This window comes from Hippoglossus hippoglossus, chromosome 4 (assembly GCF_009819705.1).
Source record: "Hippoglossus hippoglossus isolate fHipHip1 chromosome 4, fHipHip1.pri, whole genome shotgun sequence".
Lineage (NCBI taxonomy): Eukaryota > Metazoa > Chordata > Actinopteri > Pleuronectiformes > Pleuronectidae > Hippoglossus > Hippoglossus hippoglossus.
Window position 1 is genome coordinate 14,531,489 of NC_047154.1, and position 13,736 is coordinate 14,545,224.

The 13,736-nt window shown below is 41.6% G+C and overlaps 1 protein-coding gene across 1 annotated transcript in view; it reads left to right on the top strand.

Annotated features, from left to right (window-relative positions):
- Positions 1-13,736, top strand: part of insrb (insulin receptor b) — a 72,798-nt gene that overhangs the window by 21,751 nt on the left and 37,311 nt on the right. The window contains 1 exon segment of the mRNA XM_034583971.1: positions 1,509-2,057. Within this exon segment, the coding sequence (XP_034439862.1) occupies positions 1,509-2,057 (549 nt within the window).

Sequence of the window (13,736 nt, forward strand, 5' to 3'; positions counted from 1 at the left end):
CGTCACTCTGTCAAGCAGTAAATCGTCCCCTCTTTAAAGGAGTAAGTCTGTTCACAGAAGATGTCACTTGCTTTGACTATTGACTGATGAGCTTGTTCAAAATTTGAGTAATCCCACTGCTAGATTGTTCTTGATGTTTTTTGTGAAGCACTTTGTAACCTTGTTTAGATAAGTGCTGTACAATACAGTTATTATTATTATATTACTCTGTAAGAGTAGTCTAAACATAATTTTGTGGTTATATATTTAAAGAAAAATGCTGTTTTCTTCCAGTCATCTCCCTTGCCACTTTGAAATTTTCCTTTAACCGCTGTAGAAAACATTAGAAATGTACATCTCATTACTTGTAGTGAGCCACAGCAGCATGCTGCTTCCCTCTCTACACCTCCTGAAGTTACTGTCATCCTAATTGAATAGTGTGTGTGTGTGTGTGTGTGTGTGCGTGTGCGCAGCAGTAAAAGAGTATGAATGAGCATGGATAACCATTTGGTTCAAGGCTTTATTTCAGTTTAACCCCTTCACGTCTGCTCCATTCAGATCAGACAGTGCCATACAGTGAGTGTGTTTGTGTGTGTGAGAGAGAGATGGGGAGGAACAGGGAGAGGGAGGGAGCGAGCACAGCCAGCCAGTCAGATTGCAGAGGGGACTTGAGTGAGGCGGATTCATGAATGGCTCTGCTCTACTTTATGTAAATCACTAGAGGTTTCATGGCTTAAATGGGAAAAGAAGGATATGTTGATGAAGCTGTCATACTAAGAGAACACTTTTTCACCCATGATGCCTGTTACTATAAAACCAAAGTCAAGCTAGAATTGCGAGAGGGAGGGAAAAGTACGAGACATAGAAACCAAGTGTTGCTCACCTAGTTTATCAGTGATGGAAGGTTCTGAAACCATTAGTTGATCAATCAATTAAAGGGTAGTATGTTAAAAAAAATCTGTCTCAGTATCACTCTCTGATTATAATATAAACAATTTGTTATAATTTTCACTTCATAATTTGGTTATGTAAAGATGTCACCTTGAGGTTTAGGAAAGTTACATTTTTTCACTATTTCCTGTAGTATTAGGAACTATAAGCATTTCTAATGGAAAAATACTGCAATAAAAATGATAATCATTCAGCTGTGTTAGAAATGCGTCAGTGTAACTCAATACTCATCTCACACCTCAGACTTGTCTCTCAAGTTGAGCAAGACTAAAAGCACCTTAAACAAAAACTTACTTGTGAATGCAAGATTCATTGCTGGACTGTTTTAGGCTGCATTAGTTTTAGCTGGTTGTAATAAACTGGCAGCTGTGTGAGTGTATACTTGAAGTACACACTGATGTGCCTAGTTTGTATTTATGTTGCAGAAAGGTGTCTCAATAAAACTTAAGTAAACACAATTTAACTATTGATTAAAATATATTGATAAAAACTAGTTTAATATATTTTCAACTACTTGTAACTTATGCCTGTAATATTCTCTAATATCTCTCTCCATCATCTTCTCTCTGTTCTTCCAGTATGCCCGAGCAAGGACATCCGGAACAATGTGACCACCCTCCAGTCGTTGGAGAACTGCACCATCATCGAGGGACACCTGAAGATTCTGCTCATGTTTAAGACCAAGGCCGAGGACTTTCGTGGCCTCAGCTACCCAAAGCTACGAGTAGTGACCGACTACGTGCTTCTCTTTAGGGTCTACGGCCTTGAGATGCTCAGCGATCTCTTCCCCAACCTGACAGTGATCCGCGGCAACAACCTCTTCTTCAACTACGCTCTTGTGATTTATGAGATGCTGCAGCTGAAAGAGGTGGGCTTTTACAGTCTCATGAATATCACCCGGGGCGCCGTGAGGATTGAGAAGAACCCAGACCTGTGCTACCTGGCCACCTTGGACTGGTCCAAGATCCTAGACTCGGTGGAGGACAACTTCATCGTGGCCAATAAGAACGACAGGGAGTGTGGAGACGTGTGTCCTGGCACGGCCCAAGGTCAGACCATCTGCCCGCAGAACACCATCAACGGACACTTCAGGGGACGATGCTGGTCGCAGAACCACTGTCAGAGAAGTAAGTTTGTACCTGTGTTAACTTGTCTCCAACAGCTGAGCGTATTCGTCTTTTTTGTCACACAATTCTTTTTTGACACAATTGATTGTTGTCAGGTCTTTAAACCAGCCTCATACTCACCGCATAAAAAAAAGAAGACTGACCTTTGTGCTTGGAGCAGTGGAGAAGTCTTCATATTGACTGGCTGCTGTGTGCAGACATGATAGTTTAGCACCTTTCCAGGATCCATCACACAACTCGTAACGTGCTCCATTGGAACACATAATGAGAATATGCACTGGAGATTTCTTCCTCCCAAAGAAATCAATTGAGGCAACTGATGTTTTCATTCCAAATGGTTTATGTAATGATTTCTGTGATGCAGTGGGCCTGTCCTAATATCAGCAGCAAGGGGTGGTGGACACGCCCTCTGATTAACATTCATTGACTGGATCATTGTGGGCAAGTGATCTGTAATTACAGGCTCAGGATCTGCTTGATGTGTGAAATGACTCAACTGCATTGTCGAGTCAGGGAAGTGCACATTCAGAAGTAGGGAATTATGGGAAGAAAATGCCCTGAAAGGAGGAGGTTGGAGTGAGAGGCGTCGGACAGGCATAAAACAGTACAGTAAATATGCTTGTTAGAAATTGTGCAGATTTCCTCTTTGTAAAGCAAAGTAGAAGAGCTGCGGGTTTGCTCGGTGCAGCTGCCAGTGTGTTGGCCAGTCAGTCAGTCTTTTTCTCTCCTACCATAAAAGCAGAGAATGGCTTCTATTGTAAGACACACAGAGGGAATGCTTATTATTTTTTGAGGGCGATTATAGCTTGTGTTGTTTTTTTTTCTCTTGTGTCTGTGTCTGACAGAAAGGCTAGCGTTCAAAGCTTGACGACCTTGGCCATGTTTAGGCTCGAACATTGACTATTGCAGGCCGCCTTTGTAATGTCGGCTCCTCAATTTTCTGCCAGGTCCGACTGTTGGGAAAGTAATACAGGAAATGGTTCACTTTGTGTCTCAGTGTCCGTCTCTTTGCACACATTGCCTCAGAGTTTTGACTTTAAGAATGTGTACAGTACTCAATTTGTTGTAATTGTTAGTGTAAAACAATTATTTCAAGCATTACCCGGGAAGAAAGATTTGTTGTGTTTTCCCGGTGACTCTGGCTGTTGGAAAATTTAGAAATCTAAAATGAAAAGCTGCTGTTATTTGTGTCAACATAAAAGATGTATTGTTTTAAAAAACTTGCATTGACTAGATACTTAAATTAATTAATTAAAGTAAATTAATAAGAATTCCAAATGTTTGAGCGAGGTCTCAGATAGCTGCAGTATAGAGACAGAGTCTAGCACCCACCGCCTTGAACGAGTGACGGCACAAAATGTTATTGGTCGTGATGAATTATACGTTAGCTGAAGTTATATGTATAATTCAGAAGTGGGTAATTTTAGCCTGTTTTTTGCATTTCATTTGAACATTAGAAAGCATATTAGACCACTCTGGTCTCTGACTTTCTATGCACTCTCACAGTCTGCACTTGTTGATGTAGTAAGAATCTTTTCTCTCCTCTTACTGTACATGTACTTCTTTTGAAGTTTGATAGATACGGGCTCTGGACTTGGTCTCAGAGAAGAACAGGCCTGACCATTAGGGAAAAGAATGTGGACTGATAAAGAGGAGTGTGTACAGTACGTCACACACCACGTTTACATTTGCGTTCATGTCTCCTTAGCCTCGGATAGGCCAGAGCAGCAGGTATGACGCTGTGCTCTGTGTCATGTGACAGGTACCAGTTTAGTCAAGAGCTGTGTGTCAAAGCAGGAGCCATTTCTAGAACATGAGGCAATGGTTGTGTGCCCCTGTGGTGGGGGGAATAGTGTGTGTGTGTGGGCTGCACATGGAATGATATGTGCACACTGACTGTAAATGTTGTGTGTTTGATGTGTTTGCGAGTGTGATGTGTGTACTTAGGTACTTGTCCCTAGTGAAGGTAAAAGCCACAGTTACACAACGTTGCTTTAAGCCCACAGTAACTAAACTCTCAGACTTTAAGCAACGTTTTTCTCAAATCATTACTTTTTAAGATAATATAATTAATATACAAAAATAAAGACCATGACAGTATTTATAAAGATAATGGCAGTAATGTCATACTTTCCGTAACTTCTGTTTAATGCTACCATTCTGCAGCTTCATAGTAGTGTATCCTCAGCCTGTTATGGCCTCACAGGTCAACCTAGAGGAAATAAAAGTTTGCAAGATAAAAACATCAACAGAGAGAAAAAAGTTGTTTCCCTTCGGTGCGTGTGCAGCGCTACCCACTGGAACACGTGCTGGGTGGTGGCGTTGGGAAACTATAGGATCTTTAATTAGAGTTTCTGTGAATAAAAAGTCACAGTTTACAAACTTAGACGTGCACACATACACACATGTGTGCGCTTACAGACGCGGGTGCAGAGCAAAGGAACATTAGACGGGGCATTAAAGTTTATGTGTGAGTGGAAACTGCGGGGTTGTTTTTGTTGTGTTTTTTTACAGGGTTCCAGTTGCCTTAGGTAAGAACCAGGGGAGAACCTGCATTCCTCTGATCTCACACGCATCCCTTACTTACAAGCAGGAAAACCACTGTGTCCATGTGTGTGGGTGTACATGCACGTGTGCGTAAATGTTTAAATGTGCAGGGTCCTTAAGTGACTTGTTGTCAATCCCAAGAACCAGCAAGTTACAAATGTCACACTGAGCTAAAATGAAATGAATGAACATAAGTCTGGTAAATAAAATCAATAAAATATTACATTTTCCCATTTTTTTAATAGCTTCCTGGGGGTTTGGGTCCCCCCTAATGGCAGTGGAAATAGAAACACTGGATGATACAATGCTCTATCTACAAATGTGATACAGATGGATATTAGACCCTTGTACTGGCTGATGGTTAAATACAAATCATAAACACACACAAGGCTGGGAAACAGATTTTTCGTATTAGAAGTAACGGGAGACAAAAGTGCAGGTACAAAGAAAGTAAGTGTAATAGTCACAGATGAAAGAATGAGAGAATGGGAACAAGCTGTTGATTTTCTATCTAGTATTACAGACACCAGCCACCACTACGCTTGCACAACTCGCACACACAACCGCATACACACAACCGCATACACACAAACAGGAGGAGAGAAGGCTTTTCAGGTTAAAGATCACTCCGCATGCGCCTGTGTGCTTTGTTGTTTGTGCAATTGTTTTCAAGAGCATGCACGCACGCACACACATGCACATGCACACGCACAGAGCGAAAATGCCCTCTCTCCATTGCAGGAACCTCAATCAGACCGACGTAGTCACACAAGTTTAACCTCTGATGTTGGTCGATATGAATGGGTCAACGTGCGTCATCCACTATGACTTTGTGACCCTCTTTCTAACTAGAGTTTAATGCAGGTTGTTCATCACCCAGCTTTAGTCAGGAGTAGGGATATGAATATACTTTTTAGACATGGGGACTTTATAAAACATAGAATTAACTGCTCCTACTGACGATGATTTTTGCTTTGGCTGAAGTGGTAAATAAACAATGTAGAGTCGTCATGTGTAGGCCCATTGCTGGAGTTGTTTCCCACCAACAGATCTACATGAATGTACCTGGATATTTACCACAGCATTAATTCTGGGGTAAGGAAAGAAACCAGTAAATATAGACACAGATGGATTTTCCCCCCCATCAGTTTGGTAAAAGACCAAAATGTACCATGTTAATCAGTAAAGTTTTGAGATGCGTCCAGCTCTCAATTCTTCCTTCAGTTTTTATGCTTCGTATTTAACTGACTGACAACAGTATCTATCTTCTCGTCTGACTTGGTAAGAAAAGCCAAACGGTCTATTTTCCAAATTGTTGAACCCCTTAACATCAGTGTATGTTAAAATCAAATTGTGTCATTATGTTGTTTTTCTCAAGTGGTCATGAAATATCTTGTATACTGGATAAATATTGACCATATCAAACTGTAAACTTAAGTTGTCTCTTCAGCCGCTGTTCATGGTCGCCTTGGAAATCGATGTTTCGCTGTCGTTTCCATTCGTGCTTTATTTCTCATGCTATCAGATGAACGTGGACAGTCAGTGCGGATAAGACGAGGGCCAGATGAGGAGGCCAGGAGGGGAAGAGAAGGGGTTGGGCAAAGCAAAAATAAACAGAGCAAAACAAACATGGCGGGGTGTTTTCAAGTGTGGCTCCCAGGTACACACACAGACACACACTCCAAAACCACGCTCACACACAGACTCGCACCCTTTTGCCAGAGTGGCGAGCGGCCAAGCTAGAGGAGGCTAAAGAGAGGAAGAAAATGACAGTATTAAGGATGGAGGCGCTCAATGGAGCGTGCTGTTGGCCTGCACCCACAACCAAACAAAAACACTTCACTGGCCCAGCCTCTTAATTGGGGTGTAAAAGTGTCTCCACTCCGGCTGCTTCCACACACACACTTCTCTCTCTTCTTCTCTTTGCTTCAGTTTCTGCATTTGCTTCTAATGAGAGTGATACGAAAGTTTTTCTGAAGCTGCTGCTCTTGATTAGCCGTTTAGTGCTCGATGGCACAGGGAACATCGGAACATAAATGCAGAGCGACAGCCTGACTGAGTGCACAAGTTTTATACTTTTTATAAATGGTGTTCAACTCCCCCCCCCACCGTGATTTCTTTGTTTGTGAGAGTCCAAGCATCATTATTCATGTTCAGGACTAGTTTATACAAATGCTAAGGCTCATTTACAATAGATTATATTTAACTCCATTTATAACACATTACTAATGATAACATTAAATTTGAAGAAAGTGACCTAATACTTTCTTGAAACAATTTGTGTTAGTTTGAGTAGGAATCAGTAACATTTAATCTGAGGTGATACAAGTTCTTATACAGCACCTCAGTTTAGATTTTTATATCACAATACTTCATTCAATACCTTAATTTAAGAAACGCCGTTTTCACCTAACAAAGATGCGAAACGTCTCAAATTTTATACCAGTCAACAGAATTTTACTGTTTAATTGTATAAATTTGAGACGTTTTGCCTCTTTGTTATTATCAAATAAGTAATAAAGAACATGACACGTCCAAAATATCATTAGTTTATGAACACTGACATTTCCATACTTTTCCTAGTTTTAAAGACTTCCATGATATCAAAAAATTCTAACTAACAACTATCTCATATTATTGGCAGAGTAGATGAAATGCTGGTCTGTTACAGTTGACAGGTATTATTATTGTAGTTTATATACTGGAAACTGTCAATGTCTATATGGGCAATCAGTGAGAGCTCGCAGAGTTCGGTATCGTGCATATTCAAATGCTTCATTAAACTTGATGTTTTACTGATCTGTGAAGCAAAAACCTCTGGACACATTGGGCCACTGCCAATCACCTGTGTAAATAACACAAACACACACTCACTGATTCTCTTTCCCTGCTGGGAATCAACAATTGTGACGGGTGCAGTAAATGCCTAAAGGACATAGCGGCACATTTATCTTACTGTGTCTATAAATGGTCACAAAATGCAGCCACAAAATAACAATCTGGAGGCCTGGGGCCACTTGAACTTTGACCCAGATGCTTTTCCAGTAAGAAGGGATTTGAGATAGAAATGCTATCCTGTGCAGTCTTCTCCCTTGCTGGAATTAACCTGGCTGCCGGGAAATGGAAGCTGGTTTTACAGTTAACTAAACAACTTGTAGACAGTGAGAGGAAAACAAAGACTTGAACATGTGCTACATATGAAGCATGTGTTTCTGGAACATATTGTACTAGAAACGCTCAGGAAGCTGTCTGGTTTGTGACTCTGTATGCTTTCAAGTTGAATTGAGGTCATGCCAGCATAAGTGTTAGAGCTGTAAGACAACAACTAAGACAAATGTGAGTATAGATTTTACAATCATAACTATAACTAATGTTGCTACAATACGTAGATTCATGAATGCAAACATCATATTTCAGGGAATTGATTATTTCCCCAAAAGATGAATGTCTACTCTTCATGCTGCATTTGAACAAGAAAAATTACAGCGCAAACACTTTAATTATTGTATTTAAATTGTGTCAAATTTACCTTTAGTGCTGAGTTAAGTGAATTGCAGTAAACGTGATCCTGATAGTGGGACACCCTCACTCAGAAACAGAGAGCAGCGTACATTTGTTCACATCTTTCTCACACTTATTACTAAAGGCAGGGGTAAGCCCTCATTTGATGCTGCCCATTTGTGATAGTTAAAGCTTTTCTCTCCTAGCTTGCCTTATGCACACACACACACACTCGCTGGTGTTTAAATTACCATGAATATCTTATAAGGGACATTGAGTGAGGGGAAGAGACAAAATCTAAAAGAGAGGGAAAGAGAAGAAGGAAGGAAGGATAGTGACAGACAACAGGAGAGGGAGAGGTTGTTATAAGGCTCATGTGTTTGCTTCCCTGGTAGCCTTCATTCTTGTTAACAAATCCAAATGAACTTTGATAAGCTGGCATCAGTTAGGTACGTGTGTGTCTGCACGCTTCCCTCTCCTTCTCGTACAGTGAGTCCAGTAGCAGGCAGGCGGTGCTAGCCCTGCGCCCCAGGGGATCTGAAAAAGTCTCTCTCCTCCAGCTCATCAATGGACTGACACTCCCACATCCTTCTCCGCACACACACACACACACAGTGCTCATGCTTATATGTCAGTGTGACACATGCAAAACAAATACACACTTGCACACATGGCCAAATGGAGCACAAACGTACACACAAGGCTAAGTGGAGCACGCTGACACTGCGGCCCGCTATCCTAACTGTCAGATATGTACGTAGCCTATAGTGCTGAGAGGAGGGAGCATTTGATGATACCAACATGCTGTATCTAGATGTATGGCTACTATTGCTCCCCTGTGTTTTTTGTTAGTGTCAAAAGAGAGAGGCAATTATCAGCAAATATAAACTTACTTTTCTTTTTTTTCATTTGAATATACACTTTACACGTAGGACAGGTATATATCGAGAGGGAGACTTCATAATGAGGGCAATAGTTTGATTCCCTCTGCATGTGTGTGTGGTTTGATGTGAGAAGTTGTGTTGGAAAGCATGTTGGCAGGCGAGTGGTTGTTACAGCCTGAGCAGTGTGAAAGGACTTCCTCATTACTTCCTGCCTTTGTACAAAGCACTTCCTACTGCCGAGCTGTACAACTGATCCCTCGGGGAAGGCTGGCGGGGGAAGAGAGTGGGACGTACCAATATTATTTACATGTGAGAGCAAATGAAAGGAAAGGAAAGTTAAATGAATAGTTGACAGCTCTACTGGTCCGTAACCCTTTAACAGAAACAAAGCACTGACAGTCCTGCAAAGGGTTATGCCATTCATTGTTTTGCAAGCCTCCCGCAAATGCAATCCCCCGGGTCATGTACCGCTATTTCAGATATTAGATTGCAGGCAGCATTGACGAGAGGTGAGCTGTAAGGATTGCATTAAAGTGTTTGTGTGAGATGGAGGAAATTAACACGACCCTCCCTCCGGTCGAGGAGAGGGATTGTTTTCAGGTGTTTGGCCAGATCATATGACTGCCTGCTACCAGTTCTGATATCAAGCCTACAACCACACACACAGTCAAGACACAGTCTGATCATCAGCAGCACTACTCATTGTACTGTGCCATCACGGTTTGTGTTGTCATTTGATGAATGCCAACATGGTAGCTTGGAACATTGCAGCATTATAAATTGTACCCAAATGTTACCTCTAGGTAAAAAAACTACTTGCATGACATGACTTGAATATCACTAAGGCTTCCGCTCTATAAAAACATGGCGGTGGTAAAAAGACGAAAACATCAGGCGTGTGTAGACTGATGAGAAAATCAGTTGGAGACAAAGCCATGCAAAAGCCATGGTCACTAAGATCATCATTAGTGGTGCAACCTTATTCTCATCCACATATTTCTGTAGTGAATGAGTTTCCTCAACAGTTGAGAATGACCCTATTTGGCCTCCAGCTGTCTGAATACCAAAGAAAAGTCATCAAAGTAGATAAGACCAACTGGACTTGGCTGTAGACGTTTCCACTCTCATCCGTCTTTAGTTATCACCGACTGGCGGAGAGACCCAGGCACTTAACCTCTGTGAGGGCGTAATCAAGTCCATTTATGTCTCTTAGTTCATTAGCGCTTCTGGCTGTTGGAACAAGTCGCTGGAGTCACATGAGACCAAGTGTGAATGGTTGTTAGATCCCTTTGGAAAGGATGAAATGACACCATTTGAAAGTTAGGGGATAGGTGGCATAGTAGACTTCCTGAGCTCTGCTTGTAGTTCCTCCATCTGATCATTGGTTCATAGAAAACAAGAGTGAAAATTGCATTTATGATCTGCACTACTGAAGTGAGAAATTTCCTTTATTTCAATATGTTGATGATCAGGAACGTAGCAGAGTAACTGAACCTTCAAATCTTAAATCATGCCACCAAAGACTCCGCATACCTGCCACAAGATCTACTAATAATAATGTCTATTGCAACACTGGTCTGGTATTGTTTTGTGACTAATTCAAAGCAAATGCAGTCTTTACCTGTACGTCATTAACTCAATGTACAGGCAACGCCACTGCAGCTTCAGTTCAAGCATACATTAACTCAGAACCGCGTGGTTGAGGCTTAACATAGTCTGTAACTACAGCTGCTAGTATGTACTGTATTTGGAATATGTGACGCTTATGCTCCATCAAATACTTGAAATTTCATGGGTGACTGAGGTGTTGCCACGGCTCGGCTGGGAGGGATATTTGGAGATTTTAAATTCTCAAGAACTTTGTTGTTACATCCCCTTCTTGGGAACACATCATTTCCCACAGGTATTCTTGGGGTTGAGTTCTTGCTAATCTGACAACTCAGACTTACAAAATGAATATTATTCATCCTTTCATCATTTCTTTCCTCTTGTTTTGATGTTTTACACGCTGCTCCGGTTGAGTAAAAACACTAGAAAATACTTAATACTTAAAGCAAACGGGAAAAAGTCCGTAAAATTCAGCGCTGGAAATCAGCTTTGTGTTTCTAAAGCTTTTCCAGAACTGAACTTGTTTATCCTCATATGACCTCCCCATCCTTGAAGTTGCATCCAAACCCAACTCTTTCCATGTATTTCTGTCCAGACCCATCTCATTCACTTCGCTGAATGTCATGTCCTTGGCTTTCAAGAAACGGCTCTTTTCCTGGAGCCATTTAACAGGTTTCTATCAGTGCAAAAACAACAACAGCATTATCCTTCAGGGAGTGCAGCCCTACACAGAATGTGCTAAGTGTCTGGGAAAGAAGCATAATTTCTCTGCAAATGGAGCTTTGATGACGGCTACCCCCCCCCCACCCCCGTGCAGCCTGGAGTGGTGTGGTCCGGGGAACCTTTGTCTATTTAAGGCGATACTTGTGACACTGGGCTTTGAGGTGAGGGAGGATGGGGTGGACAGATGCATGGGTGCATTATTGGGAGAATGTGACCCTGGGTTGACCCACCCTGGTCAGGGGTCAGAAACCAGCAGGCCGTTTGCCGGCCATAACTACAGGGTAGCACTTGAACTCACCCACAGACATGTCCATCTATTCCTTTGGGGACACTCATTGACAAAAAGTATTCCCTGGTCCGTTACTCATACCTTAACCGTAAACCAATTGTTAACTGAATCCTAAAACATTAAGTCTTAATCTTCAAAAACCCATTTCTACTAAATGGGATCTCTATTTTTGTACCCATGGTGACAGAAACTTCAATTGGTCAGTGTACCTCCAGGTTCAGATCCTGATATAAAATCACTATTCCATTTTGGCTCACTATGAAAACTACAGCCATGTGGGGTCAAACACACAAACGTCATTGGTATTGGTTGAGGCTGTGACGTGGCTGGTCAAAGTTCACTGCAGTTAAACTCCATGCAAACCCACGCTGCGGATTTGCCTCGCCACAGGAAGCGAATATTTTATTCGCTTGCTTGGACAGAATGGAAGTGAACAGGAGGCAAAGCTTCACCCCTGCTACATTCGTGTATGTGCGACCGTGCCGTTAAACTTCATCTCACATCATGCTTTTATAAAATGAGGTGTTTACAGCATCTATAATTCATGTTTGATCATCTTTAAACAAAAGGCTTCTACTTTAGCTGAAATTTCTTTTACAGTTTCTTTAGCTGAACGTCTGGCTTCACCATCGCCTCTCCTCTGGTCTGTCTTCATCATGCCATAAGTATCCTGTAGTATAAAAGGGATGCTGTAAATATATCGGGTCTATAAACTCCCTTGGCTGCTCATGCCGTCTCAGCTCTCTTCCTGATAGCTGAGTGTTAATATACATTTGCAAGACAGATATAAAATAGCCACAATACTCCTTCTGTTTTTGCATTAATGCATCCCCTGATAATACCAGAGTGGTGACAGAGTTAGACGACTGCAGTAAAACTGGCTGCTGCTGTTCCACGGCCATCTCTCGTCTCTCCTGCAGTACGGTGACTGTATTGAACAGAAGTGGCAGAACTGTAGCACAGGACACGAGTGCAGTCATGCTCGTAGTATGTATTCCCTGCACTTCAACACTTGTGATGGCACCACTGCCCTCATGAGGAATGAATGCAGTTAATACATTTACAAACATGGATGGGATGGTCTAGTCGTCTGGCCATGTGGGGGAAAGCCTGGAAAAAGCATCAGTTTGATGAAAAAGAGAAGAAATTAATTCTCTCCTGTTTTGTTCTGTTTCTCTGTCCATTTCTGTTCCCAGCTTCTGTTGCTCCACCTCATGTGAAAGATCCTCCCTCCGCAATCCCTCCCTTTTCCCTTTTTTTCCCTCTCTCTGTCCCTCTGTTCCCTTGCTTTGTGTGCTCTCTCTCCCCCTCTTCCTTCCCCTTCCATGCTGTGGTATGCAGACATGCAGGAATTTCTGGGCCTCAAAATGATAGACCAAACTTGTCAGCCCTGGCTCCAGTTACTAAAGATGGCTGCCTTGGCAGTGTGTGGGCCTGTGATTGGTGCATGTCTGAGTTACTCACCATGTGATTGGTCATAACATGTTTGTCCACAGCTCGTGTTGTTGGCAAAAAAATGTGAATTGTATTTTTTTTCAGTTTGTGTAAGAATGACTTTCCATCCGTAATTTGTGACTGCTTAGTGACTATAACTCTTCTTATTGCTATCCTGCACAGTTATGTGTGTGGCTTCGGAGACGTTGGTGTGTGCGGCTGTGTTGTGTCTTCTTGAATGAGGGGTGTGTCGCTCAGAGCAACTCTCCACCCTATTTAGGGAAAGTGTAAAGGTGGAAAACATTACAGCACAAGACGAAGACAGCTGCTTGAAGATGGGCTGCAGCTGTCAAGTATTTTCAATATTAGTTAATCTGCCAATTGCTTTCGTGATTCACGTATTGATCATTTGGTCTTGAATGCCAGAGAATAGTAAAATGATCTTCTTTTGACCAATAGCCTTTAACCCAAAGACATTACATTTCCTATAATCATTATGTCTGTTTAATGATTTTAATGATCATATAGGGACTCAAACACATTGTACTGAGCTTTATTTTAATATAATTATTTATTAGTAAGATGCAAACATGCACTTAACTATTCTGTCTAAAGAAAGCTTTTAAGTGAATGCCTATATAGATGATTGAAAAAGTTGGTTAAACCAGTTTGTATGTAATGAAATACATATGA